Raw genomic sequence first — 24,036 nt, forward strand, 5'->3', positions numbered from 1 at the left:
TTTACTCTAAAAAGAAGCCTGAAGGATGATAATGGTCTTTGAATAAAATGCTGTTGTGAGAGGATACGTGAATAGAACTGCATGTAGTTCATTCAGATTGCATCAAAAGAGGTTCATATTACACAGTAGGAAACACATGATGGTGAAAATGGTGAATGACTGGAAAAAGTTGTGTTGGAGGTTGTAGAATGTGAGATCTTTAAATTAGGTGAGATACCTGATAGGAGTGATGTAGTGATTGCAGATCCTTTGTTGGAGCTGCTGACAAAATGCATTGTGGACATTGGGCGACAAATATTCAATAATTTGTATTAAGCATTTTAATTTACAGAAAACAGTACAGTAGTCTTAAACTATTAGTAGAAATGCTTTTTTTTTTTTTTTTTTTTTGCTATTTTCAAGAAAGTTCATCAGGTTGACAGTACAAATACCAAGGAAAATCTAGACTTAGGAGTATGTACAAATATCTTGTTACTTTTCTGAAAGTCTAGATATCTTGCTGTAGTTGTAGTATGGATAGGAGAGAGTAGCAGAGAGAGTAGGAGAGTAGACAGGAAGAAAGTCACTTGAAGAGAAAGTTTATTCCTAGAATAAAATTACTAGGTTACAGTCTATGAACTTGATGGATTACTGTAGCTCTTGGCATTATAATTCAACAGTACATTGTATGCCTACACTGGGATACTATTTGTAATGCGTAATTTCTGAAAATACCACTTCAGAAGTGAAATAACACCTTTTTACATGGCATATGTGAATATATGCTTATTTGTGTAAGTGTGCTGTTAGAGCTTAAAATACTGAGATGAGGACTTTCTGCTTGTTTTACAGACTTGCCTACAATCAAATACATGACCATGGGGGATATGAAGACCCCAGATTTTGATGATCTTCTTGCAGCCTTTGACATACCAGATGTGGTTGACCCAAAAGCAGCTATTGAATCTGGACATGATGACCATGAAAGCCACATAAAACAAAATGCACAAACAGATGACGATTCTCATACACTATCATCATCCGATGTTGGTGTGAGTGTCATTGTGAAAAATGTACGTACTATTGATTCTTCAGAAAGTGTAGACAAGGATGGCCACCATTCCACAGGAAATGGCTTGCATAATGGCTTTCTGATATCCTCAACTCTTGATAGTTACAGTAAAGATGAAAGCAAGTCATTTAAAGATGTTGGGTCAGCTTCTGAGACTGCACTAAAGGATTCAGCTTTCAACCAGTTTAGTCCAATTTCAAGCGCTGAAGAATTTGATGATGATGAAAAAATTGAGGTAGATGATCCTCCAGATAAAGAAGAGATGCATGCAAATTTCAGAGCAAATATCTTGACAGATTCTGTATCTCAGCAGGAATATGACAAACTAAAGACACTTGGGGGAGAGAATTTGATTAAATCTGGTATCTCAGTTTCAAGTAGTATAGATAAAAGTAAAGTTGCTAAACGAGAGACAAACTCTGTGAATTCAAGTGTATATGAGCCTTTCAAAGCTCACAAGGCAGAGAACAAATTGCTAAAAGACAATTCTGAGAAGCTTCTTGAAAACAGAGTACTTGATGGAAAAATGCGTACTGAAAAAAGTGAAACGAATCTTGCCAGCATTTCACAGTCCAAAGCAAAGTCATCAGCAAAGCTTTCTTCATGCATTGCTGCGATTGCAGCACTGAGTGCTAAAAAGGCAGCTACAGATACCAGTAAAGATTTACAGTCTAATTCAGGAGAGTCTTCTCCATTACCAAAACATATGAGTGAAAGTCCCCCAGCTATTGAAAAATCACCTGAATCTCAGAGTCTTATTGATGGTGAGCCATCTATTAAATCACCTGATAGTCCCAGAAGTGTATCAAGTGAAAACAGTAGCAAAGGGTCTCCATCTTCTCCTGCAGGGTCCACACCAGCAATTCCTAAAGTTCGCATAAAAACCATCAAGACTTCCTCTGGGCAGATCAAGAGAACTGTTACTAGAGTGTTGCCAGAAGTTGATTTGGACTCTAGTAAAAAGCCAGAACAGGCTGCTTCTATGGTAACTTCCATGACATCCCTCCTGTCCTCACCAACTTCTGCTGCTGTTCTTTCCTCTCCTCCTAGAGCTCCTCTCCATTCCGCAGTCGTTACCAATGCAGTTGCATCTGCAGAACTCACACCAAAGCAGGTCACTATCAAACCTGTGGCTACTGCCTTTCTCCCAGTTTCAGCAGTTAAAACAGCAGGTTCACAAGTTATTAATTTGAAGCTTGCTAACAATACTACAGTGAAAGCCACTGTACTATCTGCTGCTTCTGTGCAGAGTGCCAGTAGCGCCATTATAAAAGCTGCCAGTGCGATACAGCAGCAGACCGTTGTGGTGCCAGCATCAAGTCTTGCCAGTGCTAAACTTGTGCCAAAGACAGTCCATTTTGCCAACCTTAATCTTCTGCCTCAAGGTGCTCAAACCACCTCTGAACTCCGACAAGTGCTAACAAAACCCCAGCAACAAATAAAGCAGGCAATAATTTCTGCAGCAGCCCCACAGCCTTCTAAAAAGGTGTCTCGAGTCCAGGTGGTGTCATCTCTACAGAGTTCTGTAGTGGAAGCGTTTAATAAGGTGCTGAGTAGTGTCAACCCTGTCCCAGTTTACATCCCCAACCTTACTCCCCCTGCCAGTGCTGGAATAATGTTACCAACACGCGGTTACAAGTGTTTGGAGTGTGGTGACTCCTTTGCTCTTGAGAAGAGTCTGACCCAGCATTACGACAGGAGGAGCATGCGAATTGAAGTGACTTGTAATCATTGTACAAAGAATTTAGTTTTCTACAACAAATGCAGTCTTCTTTCCCACGCACGTGGACACAAGGAAAAAGGAGTTGTAATGCAGTGTTCGCACCTGATTTTAAAACCAGTCCCAGCAGATCAAATGATAGCATCTGCTTCAAGCAATACTGCTACATCTACGCATCAAAGCCCAGTGGGAGTTGGCACACACACTGTAACTAAGATACAGTCTGGCATAACAGGAATAGTCATATCAGCCCCAGCAAGTACACCTATCGTTCCAGCCATGCCACTAGATGAAGATCCATCAAAACTCTGTAGACATGGTCTAAAGTGTTTGGAGTGCAATGAAGTTTTCCAAGATGAAACATCTCTTGCTATACATTTCCAGCAGGCTGCAGACACAAGTGGACAAGTAGAGTATCATATGTTTAAATTCCAGTGTTTCGCCTATAAGCCTAGGGGACTTTGGAAATGTTTTTCTTTTATTTAGATGTTAATTATCTGAACCTCCATGATTAAAAACATAAACTAAAACAACAAAAATTTGCAAGCATTTTTATAGTGAGTCAACATTTTTAAATAAAAGTTTTCTTAGAATTTTTTAGGCCCTGAAGTCTAAAATTTCCAGTTTTTCCATTTTTACTAAAATTTAGCATTAGCTTTGTTGCAGCTGAATATTATAATATTGAAATTCATAATAGTCTATGATTTTTAATGATTTTTTCTGTGCTTTGAAATGTGATTGTCCTGTGGAATCCACTTAATTGGCACCCTCATTAACAGCACACCTATTTAACTGGAGTATTCATTCTTGATTTATCCTTGGCTTTTATTATTTTCATATAGCACTAGAAGTGAGTTTGGCATTCATGTTACGTACAAGGACTCTAGCAACTAGTAAATTGCACATTGATTCTGCTGAAAGGATATGTGTTTTTCTGCCTTCATGTCTTTTATAACCAGAAAGGGTTATTCACTAGCATGCATTTCTTGCTGTGTGACCATTTGTTCACTTCCGTTGGCTTTCATTTCCTCTTAGAATTGCTAATGAGTTAAAATACATTAGCAAAGAATTTTAAAATAGTTTATATGTGGCCTGATCTGAAAGAAACACATAATTCAATAAAAGTTAGTATTAATCAGTGTGCAATGCATTTTATAACCCTGTAAGAATTGAGATAATTAATTAAATGATGGTGTGCCAATTAAAAGGGATTCTGGTGTGTTTCAAAGCATTGAGTTAATCTTGATGTAGCAGCTTGCGGCTGCACATCAGCAAGGAGCTGAAAGGCTCTATCCCTGCTCAGACCAATCAAGCCCTGGGAATATTCTTGGAATCTTACAGCAGTGTGTGGGATAAGGGTTTAAGTCCTTAAGTTAGAAAGGTAACTCTTCTGCTGATGCATATTAGATTTATCTCTTTTTCCATAATAGGTCCATTAATGATCATTTGTGATATAATAAGATCCAGTAGTTCTTGGGAGACCCCTTTGGTGCTTGGTACTATAAAAACAAGGAATTAAGAAGGCAGTCTATAAGCGTAACAAACCAAATGGATGAGACCAACAAATGCAGTGAAAATAGGTTAGGAGGATGAGGCAAGAATAAAATGGAAAAAATAGAGCAACAAAGATTAAATACTAAAAAGTTCTATACTTGCTTTCTGTGGGGACTGTTTTACTATGGCCAGGGAAATAGTTTTGTAGAAACACATTTGGCCTTTCTTGCTGCCTCTTTCCGGTGTTTTTTTTTTTGCCCTGTTGCTGCAGTTTGCTCTGTGTGCACATCCTGTTAGATAATGTCTACCCTAGTGCATTTACTGTAGGAAAGCAATGAAGTCTTCATACAATGACAAAATGCAACATCAGTTAAGTAGAAAGTTAAATAAGGGTACACAGATACTGCCCACAAATGTGTTTATATCTCTTGTTGGAAACTCACTGTCTTATGAGGACTGAGGTATGAAAGGTATGAACAAGGTTTTAATACCTGCTTAGTAGTAGGGTGTGAACTTCCAAATTAAAAAAAAAAAAGAAAAAAAAAGAAAAGCAATTTTTCATATAATGCCATATTAAAAGAACATTATTAATTGTTTATAAACATAGTTTTACAGTGATTGTTAAACTATCCTCTTAAAAATGAATTAAATATTTTTCTTAGTCATTTTGATATATCAAAACTTGTTTTCATTTCTCTACATTTTTAAGTTGCCTTTTACTACATACTGCGTGGTGAAGCTGTATAGTTACATCATGGAAGCCATTCAACTGAAAGGTTGCTTTAGTGTGAGCAGTACCTCCTGCTTTCTTGTCTTTTCATCCCCTCATCAGCTAGCATATGCATCTCTGTAAGAGTAGTGTTTCCTGAAGAAAGTCTCTGTATAGGTGTTTATTAATAAATTTCAGTATATTGTTGTGATACGTTACCACTCTAAAAGCTTGAAAAATAATTATTCTGATTTCTGTTTTCTTAGTGCTTGGCACTGGGTATTTGTTATGAAACTGATTATTTTGGTAAAAGAAAACAGAAAAGCTAGATACAATATTTTCAGTTGAGGAGGAAGAAAGAAAGATAAAAATATTTGGATTTTGCTACTTATTCTTAGTGCCCACCTAATTACTCTTAAAATGGAAATTGCACTTTTATGTGTTACGTATAATTCTTGTTATAAAGGTAGAATGTTTTTTTTTAAATAAAAAGATAGTAAAACATTTTTAGCAATTAAAGAATGTTCCCTATAACATTGTTACCTTTCTGCAATATCTCACTTATGTTAGTAATTCTGTTAAAAGGAATGAGACTACTCAGTGATGGGTTTCATGGCTGAATGAAGCCCTCACTAACTTACTGGGGAAACAAAGTAACAAGCCTGGACTAATTCATGTTAATGTTCATCTTATTTACAGCTGTAAGTGTATTGTTCTTGTGGATGCTGCATAACTCATTTACCTTTATACTCATAGTTCTTTTGTATATTTTCCACCTCCACAATTTTTTAATCTAACCCTTTTTTTTCTGAAACTTTGACTTCAAATTCAGGCAGGTGATGGTTTTCAGAAACTGTGTTTGATTTTGGTATGGGTTGGAATGAGAGAACTGGAATTTAATGCCACCTTAAGCCCAGAATAAAATGGTAAGCAGAAATGAATTTCAGAATTTCACAGTAGATTCTTCTTGTTCTACGGTAATCAGTTTCAATTAAATATTTTACTGTACTTTTCAAATTAGCAAACCAGTAGCCCTAACAAATAGCATTACTGGCGTTTTGTGTCAATCTGAATTACTGACATGGCAGATGAATCTTGCAGACTGCTTGTTGCAGAATCGGAGATACACTTATTTAGGGCTGGAATGTTGTATGACTGTCACGTAGCGTAGAATCCAGGTTTCTTTTTATAGTGTTTTGGAAGGACTATGAAAACCCTCTATGTAAGAAGCTTTGTTTTGTTGTTTTCTTACATAATATAAAACTCCAGATTCAGTATTACATTGCTGCTTATTAATACATATATGACAAAAGATACATTTTAAGAATGGTACTGAAGCTGAGTAAATGCGGCAAACATATGTTAAGCCAAGTTATGGTAAGTTGCGCTTTGGCCATCTGTGAGCCTGAGCTGAAGACAAAGTTAGCATCCCAAAGCAGTTCTGTGCAGTGTCAGAAGGTTCAGACCATGGCTGTTGGTCAGCTGAGGACAAACACTGGCATTTCAGTAGATATCTATATGTGTTGGAGCACAATTTCAGCCTTCCTGTGTCATTGAGGTTCTAATCAGAGTAATAGTACAAAATGGCCGCAGATTATCCATCTCAGACAAAGCTTTCTGCAACCTCTATGCTATCTACTAATTCTTTAGACTGGTGGTAGTGCTAATATTTAACCTGAATGTGGAGAAGGGTAGATTTTCTTTGGTTAATTTCCTCTGTTTTAAAGTTTTGCATTTTGCCATCTTTCTCTAATCAGGACATTTGAGAACTGTTTGGATGGTGACTGTGTTCAAATACACCATGTGGTGATCACAAAGTAAACATTAAAGTGAACCATATAGAAGAAGACATCTGCTTCAGAGTTGTGTGACATTAAGATATTTCATCTTAACATTTCTCCTGAAAATTAATGTTTAAAAAAATTTCACAACTATTTGTATGCAGCCTCAAGAAAGCATTTAGATGAAAATAAAAAAATGGAGTGTACAGATCCTGGTACAAAAATACTCTTGTTCTTATCAGTAATATTGTCAATATATAAGGCAGTTAAGAAATTATTTTAGACCTTGGTATTAAACAGGGTTCTATTTGAAAAAAAAAAAATTGGCAGTGACTGTAAAGGCTTTGTGCTTCAGTCGTTGCAGTTAGGATCTGTCTCTTGCTGATTAAATTTTAAGGTGATTTTTTTGTACTGGCAAAGTTGCCAATACTAGTAAGGCAGACTTCTATGAAACCTATTTGTAGCAGTGTAGTATTTCTTCTGCAATAGTAGCTTTGATTCTGCTACTGTATGCTCTAAATCTTACAATTTTTAAGAGTCTTAAAGGAAACTGGCCTGAATTGGAAGAAGGGGGTGACTTTTGGTGAAGCCCCAGTAAGAAACTGTTTTTACTTCTTTCTGTAAGAAATTGTTTTAATTTGAGGAGAATGATTTTCTTAATTATTTGAAGATTTCTTTATCCATAGGTTAGTAAATAATTTTTAATACAACTTTATAGATGTACACATCATTCCATCTGCAAGATTCTTATGGATAACACTGCTAAAAATATGTAAATCTTATGTTCATAAGTACTCATGAAGGAGTCTTAGTTTTGCTTTTAAATCTTCCTAAGTCACTGGTGAAAGTCGTAATTCCCAGGTCATAAGAAATAATTTTAAAAGCCCTACAAAGTAAGATCTTAGGAAATGAAGTTAAATTCACTGTTCTACAAAGACTTGTGCTGGTATTTCTGTTGGAGTCAATGAAGCAACTTTGGTACTAAAAGTTAAGCAGAAGCATCTCTCCATACAACTGTCAGCCACTGCTTACATCCTAGAGATGTATTGCTGTAGGTGGAACGTTTTCACCGGTGGTTTTACAGGTTCTGTTCTTTGTGCCCTCCAGTGATGGAAAGCAACTGTGAACAAAAGTGAACCCTGTTAACAGCTCCATTGCATTATTTGCATTTAATCTCAGGAATGGCACAAAGTACCCAAATAATTTCAGTGTTTCTGATTTGGCAAATGGTCAACATGTAGTTGAAGATTTAAAAAATATATATTTATGTGTAACAAAATATAAGAAAAGAATTAGTATAGGAAGTAATTCCCCTACTGAGAAAGATAGCTGTTCAAAGACTTTGTAAATATGTTAGATATCTGTAGTTTTTACTCAGATGCACAATATTTTGGTATTTTACAATGCAGATGATGGAGTCTAGCCTGAGAAATGCATTTTGAAATTATCTACAGACTTTCTGATTGATAATACCCCATTTATTGGTATTGAGGATATTCCCAATAGAATTCATCAAGAGCAAGGATCAAAGAAAGTAAAGATAATTATAATGTACTTCACTCAGGCCCCTTGCACTAGTAAGGTAATCTTGTGAGGCACCTAAATAAAATTTAAATAAACTAACATGCATTTTCTATGGTCAGTGGTGAATGAAAGAGCTTTGTTGTGTCAGAAGCTGGCTCAGAATGCCAATATATCTGGTGCCAGTTGCTACGAGGTTAGTCAGTAGAGTCTGAATTTAGACCTTGCCTACTTATTTTGGCTCACATCACAGTCATAGCATTTAACCTTTTATTTATATTACAGTGTTTGACATGAGAAATTCTGTAAGCTGAACCCAACCTTTTGCTTCATCTATTTTGGTTTATTCTTTAGAAGACATGCAATATCTGCCAGATGCTGCTTCCTAACCAGTGCAGTTTTGCATCACACCAGAGAATTCATCAGCATAAATCTCCATACACGTGTCCTGAATGTGGAGCAATCTGCAGATCTGTCCACTTCCAGACTCATGTCACTAAGAACTGCCTGCATTATACTCGAAGAGTTGGTTTTCGGTCAGTATTATGATTACTTTCATTGTCAATTTATATGTAATTTATGCTTTCAAAAGTAGTTTTCCATTTTCATAAGCATTGTTTGTAGAATAGAGCTTCATGGGTTTAAGGTTGTCATGGCAATAATTCTATTAGTACTATACATTTTTCAGTAAATACTGCATTAGAATTCAGCTTTGTTTTGAGCATCTGCTCTTGTATTTTGTTAAATCAGAATATTAGCTAATCTCATCCAGCCATAAAATGTCAGATTCACAGTTTCTAAGGTCTAGAAAGTTCAGATGTATTTTCTTAATTTCAGGTTCATAAGGGGCTTCTTGATTTTTTTTCAGAACATTGAATTTTAGACTGTTCTTTCTGGTAGAATAATCATATTCTTATTTTCTACCAGAATGTATTATCAGGCTGTGAATGGGCATACTGCACCTGTCTGGTAGCATAACTAGAACAACTTTGTCAAGTCCTTTTTAATCTATTTGCTGTGGGAAGGGAAGATTCCTCCACTTTACACCACTTGAAGATTACCTTTCTCACTCCAACAGCCTGTTCATCATTACTCTTTGGTTTTCCTTTTATTCTTTTGTTTGTATTACGGCAACTCACTGAGAAAACAGGGATCAGAGGCGTTTTGTGGAAATGTTGCATTTTGAAAGGCATGAGAGTTGTTTTATCTTGGATTGTTACTGACTGACTGGCAGACAGCACAGCAAAGGATGGAGGAGCAGTCCATAGCACTTTGCTCAGCACTCCTCAGGCATCGCCATTCCATCCTATCTGACCACAGAAAGGCGAGTTAGAATCCCACCTAGCAGGTAGCCTCTTTTCCCTCACGGTACCTGTTCCTTTGCTGGGACGTGTGTGACATCTTTCTCTCAGGAAGAAAGCATTTTTCCTGCATCAGGCCAGCTGCTGCAGCAGTTGGTTCTCAGACTGAATCCATGGCCTGACACAACTCTCAGCTCCTCATATTTCTTTGGATTCTTTTATTCTTGTCTCCCAACCACAGTGGTCTTTTTTATTATATATTTCTTACATCTGCCTCATTCACTCTCCCGCTCCTTCCCCTCACCTGTCTCTTAACATCGTCTTCAGGGACTGCTGACCTGCACCAGTAACACCAGAAAATCCATAAATCCTTCATGAGGAATCATTATAATGTTACTGAACTTCTCAAGATTTACCATTAACATCTCATGTCACACTAAGTCAATTGCTTTATTTGAAGATACTAAACCAAAAATGCATAGGCAAAGAGAAGCAGTATCCAGGAGAGTGTAAGGCCCTCCTTGCTGCGCTCTTCATCACTGGGACCTTTCATTGGGGAACCACAGCCTGTCCTGCCTTTCCAAAGGACCTATGAAATAGTTTCATGTCAGCAGTCCAGGCGAGTTGTCTGACATAAACTGGCTGAACATTTCAGCCTTAAGTTGAATTGCATCCTTCCACGTTGAGAACAAAGGTAATACAGCACTTAAGGAAAGGAAGGTTTGGGCCTTATGAATTGCTTTACAACAGTGGATGCTGAGGATTATTTATGACTTTGAATCATTAAAGAATAAAAGCCAGGCAATGGGGAAGGGAGGGATAAGATGGGACCCAACTCTGCTGAGTGACAATGCAGCAGTGGGGCTCTGGGGACTCACTGCAATGAGAGGGTCACACTCTGCCACTACAAAGAATGGTTCATCTCTGTGTGAGACTGGAAAAGGTGAAGGCCATTTACTTTAGAAAATGCACTGGGAAGTGGAGTACAGATAGATATAAACTGAATTAGTATTATTAGAAACGTATATTAAGTGCTTAAAAAAGAAAGGGTGATATTTCATAAAATTCAAAGGTGGGACATTTTAAAAGAAAAACGATTATTGAGTGCAATTTTTAACTATTTCCTGCTTTATTGCTATCATCAAAGCATGAAAATGGTTGGAAAATTGTGTGATGTTTATACAAAAATCATATTACCATGATAGATGCAAAAATTATTATTTTGGAAGCTACAGTTCTAGGTTTAAATTGTAAAACCCTTACTGCAAAATACCAATCAATAAGAAATTTGTTGATTTGAGAGATGATGATGTAATTGCTTATTGCAGCTTATTCTTGTAATTACTGGATAGGACTTAGTCCTTGAGGTGCATGAAACTAAAAGGGGCCACTGTGTGTAGAAATGCTCATGTGCTAATTTTAATAAGGTCATAAATTTTCCACACTGCAGAAGTATGTTTTGAAAAATATTTTCAGAATTCCAATCTAATACACTGATGTGATTGTAGAGATTCAGTTTAGTTGTCCTGAATTTAAATTTTCTCTTTTTTTTTTTTTTTTATCCAAGCAAATCAATTACTAGTACCAAAGATCATTAATATTATGATTTCATTGAAATGGTCTAAATATTTTGCTTACTGGTTTTCCATTTTGGTGGTAGCAGTGTGCCTTGCACAATCCACTGCATGTGAAAAAAATGCATTTTGTAAAACTCCTTACAAATTTGCAAAGCATTCTTCTCACAATCAATGGAATATTTCTTTGTTGGCCCTTCTATCTATTCTGTTGTAATCCCATAAAACATGTTCTGACTTCATCTCTTAGATTTACAAAGTTAAATTTGGGAAATTTTGTCTTTTGTCCTTTTTGATATGCAAATCTCTGCTTATATTGATTCCTACTCTGTCATTCATACTTTTAAATTAACAGAATAATGTAGTTTTATCTGGTTGTGTATGTACGCTCACCTCTTTCACTTGCTTGTAAACCAGTGTTGATTCCGTGTCTTGCAGTACTGCTTTTTTCTAGGCTGAACTGACTCTTCTCCATTCTTTTTTGCAGCTGTGTGCATTGCAGTGTTGTATACTCTGATGTGGCGGCACTCAAGTCTCACATTCAAGGTTCTCATTGTGAAGTCTTTTACAAATGTCCCATCTGTCCCATGGCATTTAAATCTGCTCCCAGCACACATTCCCATGCCTATACACAACACCCGGGTATCAAGATAGGCGAACCAAAGTAAGCAAAATTAATCTTTTACTGTACTTGCCTGCATTTTAATAACTTATGAAATTGCATTCTGTTCTTTGCTTACAAAACCTTAAGTACCATACAACCAACAGTTTGTCATCCATTTGGTAATGTGTGGTATTCTTGTGATATTTTCATGAGTTTTTAGCTAGGAATTTGGCAAAAGTTAAATTTCCATTAACAGCAATATCAGTTCTTTAAGTACTGCACTACAGTAAAGTAATGCAGTAAAAGAGGGGAGATTTAGGTTGGATGTGAGGGGGAAATTCTTTACTTAGAGGTGGTGAGGCACTGGTACTGCTGCCCAGAGCTGTGGGTGCCCCACCCCTGGAGATGCCCAAGGCCATCAATGGGGCCCTGGGCAGCCTGAGCTGGTGGAAGGCACCTAGCCCACAGCAGGAGTGGAGCTGGGGGGGCTTAGGGGTCCCTTCCAACTGAACCATGCTGTGATCCTTCTGTGAATTACAAAAGTAATTCAGACAGCCTAATAGTGTGTTGCTTATCCTTAGTTTTTAGTCTACTTACATGCATTTTTACTGCAAATTAAGAAAATGTGATTCCTAAAAGAACGGCTAAGACTCATCAGCATTTCTGTAGCAGTTTTCACATCATCTGGTTGAAAAGGTCAGAAAAAGTGATTTTTTTTGTCTGGTAGTTAATTTGGAAGGTTGGTTCCTTCAGTGCTGGCAGTGCTCAGGGGTTGAGGTGTGTGCTTTTGGGGGGACCTCCAGGCAGCAGTCACCATAGAGCTGTGGAGTTCCTTGGGGCACACACTGCTGGTGGCTGTACAGTGTTTTGTGCAAGCTGTGAGCTCTGGGAGTGGTGTGCTTGGGTTTAGCTCCACTTAGGCTATTGCATCATGAGAACAAGCCCAGGCTATTAGATGAGAGGTGCTAGCTATTAGACTTGTTCAGGGCTGCCCTCCAGTCCAGAATAAAAATATCCATAGAGCTATACTATATAAGCTTTTTGTGATACATGAGCTCTCCTTTCTGGATTAAGGCCAAACTGTTTTCATTTTGCAGCTGGGAAGGTTGCACATAACATCAGTAAGTGCTTTACTGAAGGCAGCAAGGAGCATAATTAGGAACTGAGATTCAGATCTCAGTTGTAGAGATGTTGAACATTCAGGGACTCCACTGCAGTCGGTGGGAGCTGCAGGTGCAGCACATGTGAAATTCAGAGTTCGTGCTGCACAGATCACAGCTTAGTGCTTCCAATCACAGCCTTTCTTCTGCTTTCCTCCTCTGTTGTTACAAGCATGGTGCTGAAAGACTCTGTTCTGTTTCTCTGAAGGGCACAGAGCACACTGTGAGCACTGGAGAACATTGTAACAAATGGTAGCCTCAGGAAAATAGAAGGCAAGTGAGAGAAACAATGCATCATGCATTGTAATAATAAAATTTCACAGAAATCTTTCTTAGTACTTTTTCTCCTAGCCTATGAAAAGGAGATTTTTTTTATTATTATTTATTATTTTTAGTAAAATAGCAACAGAATTACTGTGTAGGGCTTTCCCAGTCCCTGCAGTGCTTGGAGTTCCTTGTTCCAGCTTCGCAGGCATCTGTAGGAGTGCAGTGTCACCTCTGGGCTCAGAATGCCCATGTTGATTACTGTCTAATCACTTAAGGTCTATCCAAAGCTATCAGGACCTGTGGTTTTCCTTAGAATTAACAGTATTTATGCTGTTCACTAACAATTTAACTGGAACTGAACTTGAGAAGGGATGTTAAAAACAACAAGAAGGGATTCTACACCTACATAGACCAGAAGAGACAGGCTGAAGAAAGTGTAGCTCTTTGGTAAATGAGAAAGTAAAACTGGTTACAACAGATGTAGAGAAGGCTGAGGTAGTCAATGAGTTCTTTGCCTCAGTCTTCACTGGCAGCCAAGATTCCCACATCCCTGAATCCAAACCTCTAGGAAGGAACTGAGGGAGGCAAACTTTCCCCCACCGTAAGGGCAGAACAAGTCTGAGTCTGAACATGTACAAGTCCATGGGGCCAGATGACATGCACCCCGGGGTCCTAAGGGAGCTGGCTGAAATGGTTGCCAAGCTGCTCTCCATCATATTTGAAAAGTCATGGCTATCAGGCAAAACCCCTGGGAACTGGAAAAAAAAAAAAAAAAAAAAAACACTCCCCTTTACAAGACAAACAGACAGAACGTACAGCAAAAGAAGATAATGACAGTACCTTCTAATAGGACACAAGCGCTATGGAGCAATAGCAGGCAACTAAGAAGAAAAATTAGCTCATGAAAAGGAAAAGGAAAGGAAAGAAAAAGCTCCACCCCTTTCAGTCACTCAAGTCCTCAAGTCTATTGCTTGCATCTGAGCTGCAATACCCATTGCAATGTAAGGTATCAAGGCACTGAAGGCCATTGTTGACAGTCTTTTTGTGGATCTGTAGGGCCAGTATTTGAAGTTCCTTCTGGAGGCATATCTTCTTCAAGGACCAGTAACAGTTCAGGTTCGTACTTGCTGGTTCCCAGAAGTTCAACAGTCCACCACCGGGTGTCACAATGTTTTCTCATGGACACTAAAGCATGCTGGAGCAGTGTTGCTCCTACTGGTGGTCCTGTGAACTTAACAACCTCAAGGGGAGTAGTACAGATGTTTAATAGGTACGAGGAGAGGTAGGTCTGCCCTCCATGGTAAAATACAGACTGTATTTCAGTCTTGAGTCAACACCTCCGCCTGTATCAGGGCATGTCCTGGTCTTTGATACCACACCCTTTGGCCTGATATCTGTGGCTAGATCACTATATCAGGTACCAAAGGGGGGAAGTTCTAATTTGCCACGTGGACATGATTAATGTCCCCTTTGCGATGAAGATTGGGGTGTCAACTACTACCTCTGCTGGCCATGTATCGACTACCAGAGGGTTTACTGATCCCCCAACCCCTAATAGTCTCCCCCAAGGTGCAAGCAGACCATACCATTTTGGTTCTACTTGCACCTTCCGAGGCCATTTTACCTTGTGTTTTCCAGGCTCGAGATCCTCAGGGACAGCGAGCAGATTATTCATGGTGCCAATTTGCAGCTTGAGCAAGGTGCCCTTGCCTGTAATTTGTATCCTAAGTGGGGATGCCCAAGTTGCCTGCAACATTCTTATAAGGCACTTAATCTGCCATTCCTTGGTCTCTCCTTCAAGTCCCGCAGGATTTCATAGAGTCTCTCAGTCCACCCCTGCAAGGACTGTGAATCTGCCTTCAGAGCAGTTTCATGGTTTTATGATTTTTGTTATCAGTATTCCGCATCATAACATCATGTAGTGCACTGGGAGTTAGAGTTAATGCTCCAGTTCCGTGGACTGTTGATATTTCCAGGTATCTGGTTCTCAAAAGAGAACAACTACAAATCCCAGAAGACTTCACTGTTCCATTTCCATTTTCTGTCTAAAGGGAAAGATAAAACTGCTCAGGAGCTACAAGACTGTCCCCTTTTTTTACTGCTCATCTATGCAGTGTGTACTCCCTAGCCATCTCACCTTCAGCATTAGAATAAGGCCTTCAGTTTTGGACACACTCTCATTTTATTTGACTCATTAGCCTCAATTCCAATTACATTGTATAATATTGTGTAATCTCACATTCCGCTATCATATTTAGTAAATTAGTTTTCTCCCTTAGCTCGTTGCCACTGTTTTGTTTTTAGGCCCTGTATGGGAACTGTTGAATCACAGCCTGCACCTGAGGTGAGTGCTGAGTCAGCTGCAGGGGCACAGGTGAACGCAATTTCACCTGAGTAACCGGAAGGGGTGGAGCCTGGCTCCACCTCTCCTAGACCCCATTTAAGGGCTGACTCCCAAGGAGGAAGGATCTCTATCTGGAGATTATTCCTCTTGGAGCTCTTCTGCGAGCCCAGGACATGGGTAAGATCTTTATTTCATTATTTCTTTTTAAAGCAATAATCTCTCTGGTCCAATACCTGTTTGCCATACAGGCCCATTTCCCTACTTTTTCCTTTTCCCCTTTCCTAGGGCATGGGTCCATTAGTCATGGAACCAGGCCGAAGCAGCCTTCAGGATACTGTTATATCTTTCTATTGGGCTTGCTCCTGTTGGATTGCACAGTAGATGAAACTGCTATTTGATGTTGTTGTCTTTGGCCCACTTCTGCATAGTTACACCCATGAAACGTGTACCTTGCTTACTCTTGATGACCTGAGGAGTCCTGTGTTATGTTATCAGCCTAGTTAGTACCTTTAATGGTATAGGCTTGCATCAGTCCACTTGCTGTATCAGTGCATGTTAGGGCTTATCTGGCCTCCTCAGATTAAGAAAGGGTACCTATATAATTGATCTCCCACTGTTTTAATGGGTTGTGTCCTCTAGTGAGATGAGTTGTTGTTTCCAGCAAAGGTCTTTGTCTCACTTGCAAGCAAGCATCACACTATGGACGTGCTTGTACAATATCTGGGAACCATATGGGCAGCTCCCATGCTTTGCTGCTGCCCACATGGTCTTCTGTCTTGCATGTCATTGTCTCCAATATGGCCAGCAGGCAATATCTTCTGCTGATGTGTTTTTCAGCTATCTAACTCAAGCCAATGCATTAGCTTTATCATTGCCTAGTGACTGCAAGGGTTAACATCCAGAGATGTGATATGCTTTTACAGTCCTAGCAAGGCTTTGTGTAAAGGGGTAGTATTTTCCCCAGCTGAACCATCCAATTATGTTCTCCAGGAATACCATTTTTAGTATTCTCTTTTTCAAGAGGATTAGAATGAAATACCTTTAGGAGGTTGAGTCCTGCTGCAAGTCACCAATAACATATGGTAAAAGAAAGCGATAACAGTGCCTTCTAATGGGATACAAGCACTATAGAATGATAAGAGGTTTAAAAAAAAATTAGCTCACTCCTTCTGACAATCAGTGGCTACTCAAAAAAAAAAATCACTTTCCAGAGAAATATTGTTTGCTTGGCTGCAAACCCTTAAATGAGGATGAGGAAGAATGGATCCAGGCTTCACCCCTTCTGGTCACTCAGGTGCATTGCTTGCACCTGAGCTCCCTGGGTTAGCCACACCTTCTCACCTGGTACTCAACCATTGGTTCAGGCTGTAACCTGGCAATTCTGCTGAAAAGGAGGATCTGAGGAACTACAGGCCATTTAGCCTTATACCTGTGTCTGAGAAGATCATGGAACAGATCTTCCTGGAAGATATGTTAAGGCACATGAGGAATGAGGGGGTGATCCAAGACAGCTAGCATGGCTTCACCAAGGAGAGATCATGCCTGACCAATCTGGTGGCCTTCTGTGGTGGAGTGACAGTAGGGTCCTCCACCAGATCCTTATCTCTAAATTGGAGAGAGATGGATTTGAAGGGTGAGCTATTCAGTGGATAAGGAATTGATTGGAAGATCACAGACAGAGGGTTGTGGTCAATGGCTTCATATCCAGAGGAAGGCTAGTGATGAGTGGTGTCCCCCAGGGGTCTGTCTTGGGACTGGTACTCTAATATCTTTATCAATGACATAGATGATGGGATTGAGTGTACACTCAGCAAGTTTGCTGATGCCACCAAGCTGAGTGGTGCGGTTGATATGACAGAAGGAAGGGATGCCATCCAGAGGGATTTCAACAGACTCAAAAGGTGGGCCCTTGTGAACCTAATGAGGTTCAACAAAGCTAAGTGAAAGGTTTTGCACTTGGGTCGAGGTAATCCCAGATATGTATACAAATTGGAGTAGGAACTCCTTGAGAGTAGCCCTGCTGAGAAGGACTTGGGTCCTGGTTGATGGAAAACTTATCATGAGCCAGTAGTGTGTGCTTGCAGCCCAGAAAGCCAATGGTATTCTAGGTTCCATCAGAAGAGGGCGAGGGAGGTGATTGTTCCTCTCTATTCTGCCCTTGTGAGGCCCCAGCTGGAGTACTGTGTCCAGGTCTGGGGCCCCCAACACAGGAAAGACGTGGTGCATTTGGAGAGGGTCCAGAGGAGAGCCATGAAGGTTATCAGAGGGCTGGAGTACTTCTCCTGTGAAGATAGGTTGAAGGAACTGGGCTTGTTCAGCCTGGAAAAGAGAAGGCTGTGGGGAGACCTCATTGTGGCCTTCTGATATTTAAAGAAGTTTATAAAGATGAGGGAGATCAACTTTTTACATGGGTGAATAGTGATAGGACAAGGGAGGATGGTTTTAAGCTAAAGGAAGGGAGATTTAGATTAGATGTCAGGGGGAAGTTTTTTACTGAGAGAGTGGTGAGGTGCTGGAACAGGTTTCCCAGAGAGGTTGTGGATGCCCCATCCCTGAAGGTGTTTGAGGCTAGGTTGGATGGGGCCCTGGGCAATCTGCTCTAGTACTTGATCTAGCTGCCGGCAACCTTGCCTGTAGCAGGAGGGGCTGGAACTTGATGATCCTTGAGGTCTCTTCCAACCCAAGCCATTCTATGATTCTTTGAAAAGGGAAATTATTTTCTTGTTTTAACTGGTTCCTGAGGATATTTCTCATATATCTTTGCTGAATGACATGAAGTGTTCATAACACAAATTCTCTTTTATCGGCTGTACTGTTGTATGTTGTATTAGAAGAAATATGTCCACATTTGATGAATATGCCATATTTTAAAAAAAATCTGTATGCAGTGATTCTCAAATGGTTGAAATGAGATAATTTTAATGTAGAGAAATGGATGGCTTTCAACTGTCAGCTCTTTCCTGTAGCAAACGTGAGACGTTTTTATGTGCAACCAAAGCTTATGTGATTTTTTTTTCAGTAGACTGTGAGCAGCATTAAAGTGTTTTCCGTGACTGATCTCTTTTTGAGTATTGGAAGAATTCTTGCTTATGAAGCCAGTTTATGATTGTATACCATATTCCTGTTATAAAGTACGTTATCCCACAAGTACAGGTTTTTAGAGGAAAAAAGTACAAGGAGGAGGAATACCATGCTATGGTGAAGAAGCATTCAAAATGCTGACACATCCATTTGATATGACAGTATTTTCCTGTGAGATACGTGTGTATTAATTCCAAGATAATATGTGACTATTGACCAGGTTTCTGAAAAATGACAAGGTATGTGTGTGCCATGCCTGCACTGTGAGCACAGGGAGCAGAAGCAGTCGTGTGCAGCCATCCTGGCAGTGCGGTACAAGGCACTGCCTGTCTCAGGGCTTTGTGAGTGTTAGGTCCTGACAAACTGTAACTGCCTTTACAATCAGGACAGGGTTTTAAGCTACTGCATGTTGAATATCAGTTACTTCAGCTATAAAGCAAGCCAACACTCAGCTGCATGTGTGTAGGATTGAAAGTAGTGCTTTTAAATGTGACTGGAAGAAATACTTGGTGGATAGCAACAAAAACTAATAGATAATTTTGTTAATTTTATTTAATATGTTATTTTCTCAGAGACCTAAGTCTGAAATCTGGATAGTTTTTGCACTTTTGTGAACAGATCAGTGTCTTTTGGCTGACATAGAAAATACAAATATTAAGCTCTGAATGTTTTTAGATAAAAAATTTTATATATATAAAAGTTGACAGACATGTCAGATTGTTTATAGCAGGCTGATGTTCTCCTGTCAGGAGAAACTGTATCAGTGAGTGCTGCATGGCTCAGGGCAGCGGTCATTAGAAGGCTGTGCAGCAGCAGCTTGAGGGTTCTCTGGTGTTTGCAGGTTGGTGAGCAGTCAGCTCTGATGTTTCCTCACTTTTGGAGGAAGTTGGAGATGCAGACAGCATTATAAGAGATAGGTCTTAAGGGATAAAAGTATTTGGTACCCCAGAGTTAGGGAATGTGTGCAGTTGGTACTGGCTCTATGTTCACCAGCAGATTCCCTACAGAACTGCAGTACTTACCAGCTGGCAGTAAAAGCACTACCTCAGGTTACCTTGAGCTGTTGTGCTGGGATAGGAGCAAGGTGCTAGAGGAGCGTGCTCAGCAGCTGTGTGCAGAAGCCAAGGGTGGGGATCCACTGGTGAATCCTTTGGCTCTTCCTTAGAGCTTCAGCAGTGCATCCTGTAGAGCATTGTCTGTAATAGCACTGTGCCTGGACAGAGTTCTTCTGCATACACATCAGCTGATCTGCCTGGGCAGTGATCCATCAACTCATTTTCCAGGAATGGTCTCTTACAATCTCAGTTAAAACTGTTAGTAGGATATGTAGGATCTACATGGATGGGAGGTGTGTGAGGTGAAACAGCATTTTAGAAATCTGTTTGTTTTTTCCCCTACCACTTAACATCAAGAAGCATTCCTTATTTCTGGCAAGCTCTTTAACACCTATCTTACAGGAATTATCCAAGCAGTCAGGATTCTGAGGAGTAGACATCAGCAGTAATATGGCAAACTAGAATACAAGTTCTGAATGATGTTTGAGAAACATTTGTGCATGGCAGTGAGGAGCAGCGGGGCTCTCATTTCTGAGCCCTGGTGATTACTGGGTACAGCTAGCAGCACTGTTCTGTGCTGCCCAGAGCAGGCAACCACTGTGAAGGGTCACTGCAGAAAGCAATGAGTATAGGTCCTAAGGGGATGCAATGCAAATAACAGATATATTGGCATACGTGAGAAGCAGCAAAAGAAAAACAGCCACAAGAAAGAGATAACTTGATAGAGCACAGAAATAATTTTTTCACAGGTCATGTGAATAACTGTAGTGTTTTTCATTATTTCAAATATCTGGACTCACTGAATGGCTCAGACTTTGAAGTCCTTGTTTTTGTTGTCTCAGAGCACAGTGCAGAGTGGTCTCCTTTGGACAATGTGCTGTTGGTGAAAACTGCCTGGAGGGTAATTTATGTGGGTAATGAGAAAACATAGCGTGCTAAAAAACAAGGTTTGGGGTTGATGTTTTTTTTAATAGAAAGCCACTCTCTAGGATAGACATCAGTGTCAGGTTGGTGGGGTTGGGAAGGCTGTGGCCATCCTTGCACTCAGTTCCTGTACCTGGCTTCCCTTTGTTTTATCTGCAGTTTCTCAGAAGTACTACTACAGATGGCCAATGGATCATGTTTCTTTCTCATCTGATGATCTATTGCAAATTTGTGTTACTTTTCTTTCACATTTCCTTTCATTTATTTTCAAAGTAAAAAGAAATGCATATGCCTTGAGAGGGGAAGTTGTGGTTTTGGTGGTGTCTGTGCATTGCATTGATAGATGGACTCTTAAAGGCTTGTAATGGCAAACCAGGGAACTATCATCCTGGGAAGTTTCAGAGCATTAACAGGTTCCAGACCTGGCATTCAGGAGGCTCAAAGCCATATACATTGATAAAAATAAGTGTACCTTGGAGTACATTACTGGTTATGATCAAATCAGTGACTCCACAAAAAACACATTGCCTTTGCAACCTGAAAGAGGTATATTCTTTGTCCTTCAGTTCCTGAACTCATGCAATAACTGAAAACATTTTGCTTTCAGAGTGTCATAAGCAGAAGTTGATGCTACATATGTAACAGGTATATGCTGTTTTCTGGCTTATTTTTATTTTCTATTTTTCTACTGCTGCTTTATTTTTACTTTGGAGGATATTTTAAATTAGTTGCATTTTACCCTTTTTCAGGATGTGTGAAATAATTGCCTAAATGTCAGATCTTGTCTCTGCTGAGAAAAAAGTTAACATTATGATTCTTGCAGGTAGATCACCAACATGACTGACACTGTTTATTGTACTTCTGTTTTTAGAATAATATATAAATGCTCTATGTGTGATACTGTGTTTACTCTACAACCTCTGCTCTATCGCCACTTCGATCAGCACATTGAAAACCAGAAAGTGTCTGTTTTCAAGTGTCCAGACTGTTCTCTTTTGTATGCACAGAAACAGCTTATGATGGATCATATCAAGGTATGTGGGCATCTCTTTTTAAGATACTATTTGTTATGCAATATATTATTTGAAAAAAATACCTTTTTAAAGGTTCAGAATTACAAGAAGGCTGCTGGAAAAAAATGTTAATGATTCCAAAAGAGTAATCTGAATAATGTTCACAAGTGTTAAAGTCTTATTTTGTATAACTTTCAGCAACTGCGGTGTAACCACTTCATTTTTTTCTATATGGGCACTGATTTCAATATACTAAGAATATCTCAGTGAATTGCATTCAGTATGTCATTTTATCAAAATAATAATGGGGTTACTGAAGTTGGTCCAATCCAAGCAACTACTGAGCCTTATATTATTTATATTTGAAATATTATTCCAATTGTTAGGAGCTGAGAACACTGAGTACGTGCCAAAATCAAGTCTTTGATGTTCAGAACTTGCTAGTGGGAACCAGTGTATTTCTTGAATAGATGTAGAAAGTATGTGAGAGTACATGTGTGTGCACATACACATGAACACATTTTTTAAGGGGGGAAAAAAAAGGAAACTTGAAGTGGATTTTCTCATCAACATCCCTATAACTGCATTAAGGAATTTACTGGAGAAGATTTACTGTTGTCCTTCAAATCACATTACTAAGAATCAGCAGCCCCCTGACTTTCACTTATTAGCTGTACATTTTAAATACACTGTTACCTTGTTTTGAATACACCAAATCTATTAGCAGTGCTGAAACTTGTTATTAACATGATCTGGTGCCTGGTAACTGTTAAAGCTATTTAAATAGTAGAATTTGTAGTAGTGAAAACATCTAAAATGATCATTTTAGCCTCAACTGTGGTACTTGTAACCCCCAGAAATCACTGAAGATGTACTGAAAGTAAAATCATAAGCCTTGGAAAAACAGTTGGTCTTAAAACTAGAGAGGTTGTAGATGCTCCTACCCTGGAGGCATTCAAGATCCAGCTGTATGGGGCTTTGAGCATCCTGGTCTAGTGGGAGGTGTCCCTGCCTATAGCAGGAGAGTTGGAATTAGATGATCTTAAAGGTCCCTTCCAACCCAAACCATTCTATGATTCTATGAATGTGATCTGTAACAGTATGACAAAGAAGTAGATGAACACTTATGATTCAGAGGGTATTCAGCATTTTGTCAGTACAATCATATACATCTATGTTAATTGTTTTCCTTTTTAAATTTATTGTAGTCTATGCATGGAACTTTGAAAAGCGTGGAAGGGCCACCAAACCTGGGAATAAATTTGCCTCTGAGTACGAAATCCACAAATCAGAACTCAGCCAGTCACAACAGAGAGGACACAAGATCTGTCAACAGAACAGAAAAGTTAAAGAGGAAATCTCCTATAAAGAAAGGAGAACCTAAAAAAGTCACAAGTCATGGCTGGACATGTTGGGATTGTGATAGGTTCTTCACTCAGAGAGACGTTTACATCTCCCACATGAGGAAGGAACATGGAAAGGTAAATGAATATTTAATTAAAAATATGAGTTAAGCCTGGAATATGAAGGTTTTTTTAATTCAGTTGTAAACAATTCATTTAATTTCCGTCATTATTCTTCTTTGTTCTTACATGTATTTCATCTCTTTTTCTTACTTTTTGTCATTTTCTACATAGTCCTTTTAAGAAAATCCACACAGTTAACTGTAGACTTGTTCATCCATTACCAAAACTTGTTCAAGATGGAAAAAAATGAAAGATATTTCGGCATTTCTTCCAAGTTACCTCCTCTGAACCGAACCAGGTTCTTATTTTTTCCTTGGTGCCTTCACAGTTCCTTCTGTCTTAAATTCATTAGCTGTTAAACTCAGGCAATGGAGTCTTGTTTTGGTGGTCCAGTGAGTATCAACCAGCATTTCATTTTAAAGGTGTACTCACTGCAAGGATCAAGTCACTGCTTTACTCTTACACTTGCAGGTTCAGTCAACTGAGTTGAACAAAGTGAATTTTTTTTTTTTTACTGAAAGCAGCTAGATGTGAGATAGCTTACTCAAAGCTGATTGAAGGTGAAACATGGAAATCTGTGTTTTCAGGTCAGCAGAAAGACAGCTTGACGTCCTTGATGCATCCCATAGCTTTTCCAATTAAATTAAAAAACCAATAGGTGAGCAGTAATGAAACTGAACAATTTTCTTCTGCTATTGCTTGCAGGGAAGAGAGCTATGAAGTTGACTTCTAAAATACGGCTTATTTATCATTCTTTTCCTTTATGCAACTCAAAACTCCTGCCTTCTATTTTTCACAGTTTAGAAAATTATCCTGATATCCATCTAGCCTCCTCTCTTCTCCATATAGGTGCAGGGAGAATGATAGAATAATACTAGCTCTGTATCCTTATGAACAGTCTCTTAAGGAGTGACTAATTAAGAATTTGTCTTTTAGCTAAGGTAGCATCTAGAAAATATTAGATGTGCTTG

The 24,036-nt window shown here is 39.1% G+C and overlaps 1 protein-coding gene across 7 annotated transcripts in view; it reads left to right on the forward strand.

Moving 5' to 3' along the window:
• Positions 1-24,036, forward strand: part of LOC425347 (zinc finger protein 532-like) — a 77,239-nt gene that overhangs the window by 28,743 nt on the left and 24,460 nt on the right. For all 7 annotated transcript variants that reach the window (XM_046905131.1, XM_046905132.1, XM_025144600.3 and 4 more), the window contains 5 exons: positions 832-3,179; positions 8,631-8,812; positions 11,639-11,815; positions 21,458-21,620; positions 22,808-23,080. In XM_046905131.1, the coding sequence (XP_046761087.1) occupies positions 852-3,179; positions 8,631-8,812; positions 11,639-11,815; positions 21,458-21,620; positions 22,808-23,080 (3,123 nt within the window). In that variant the 5' untranslated portion in view covers positions 832-851. The remainder of the gene's footprint in view (positions 1-831; positions 3,180-8,630; positions 8,813-11,638; positions 11,816-21,457; positions 21,621-22,807; positions 23,081-24,036) is intronic.

Source organism: Gallus gallus, chromosome W (assembly GCF_016699485.2).
Source record: "Gallus gallus isolate bGalGal1 chromosome W, bGalGal1.mat.broiler.GRCg7b, whole genome shotgun sequence".
Lineage (NCBI taxonomy): Eukaryota > Metazoa > Chordata > Aves > Galliformes > Phasianidae > Gallus > Gallus gallus.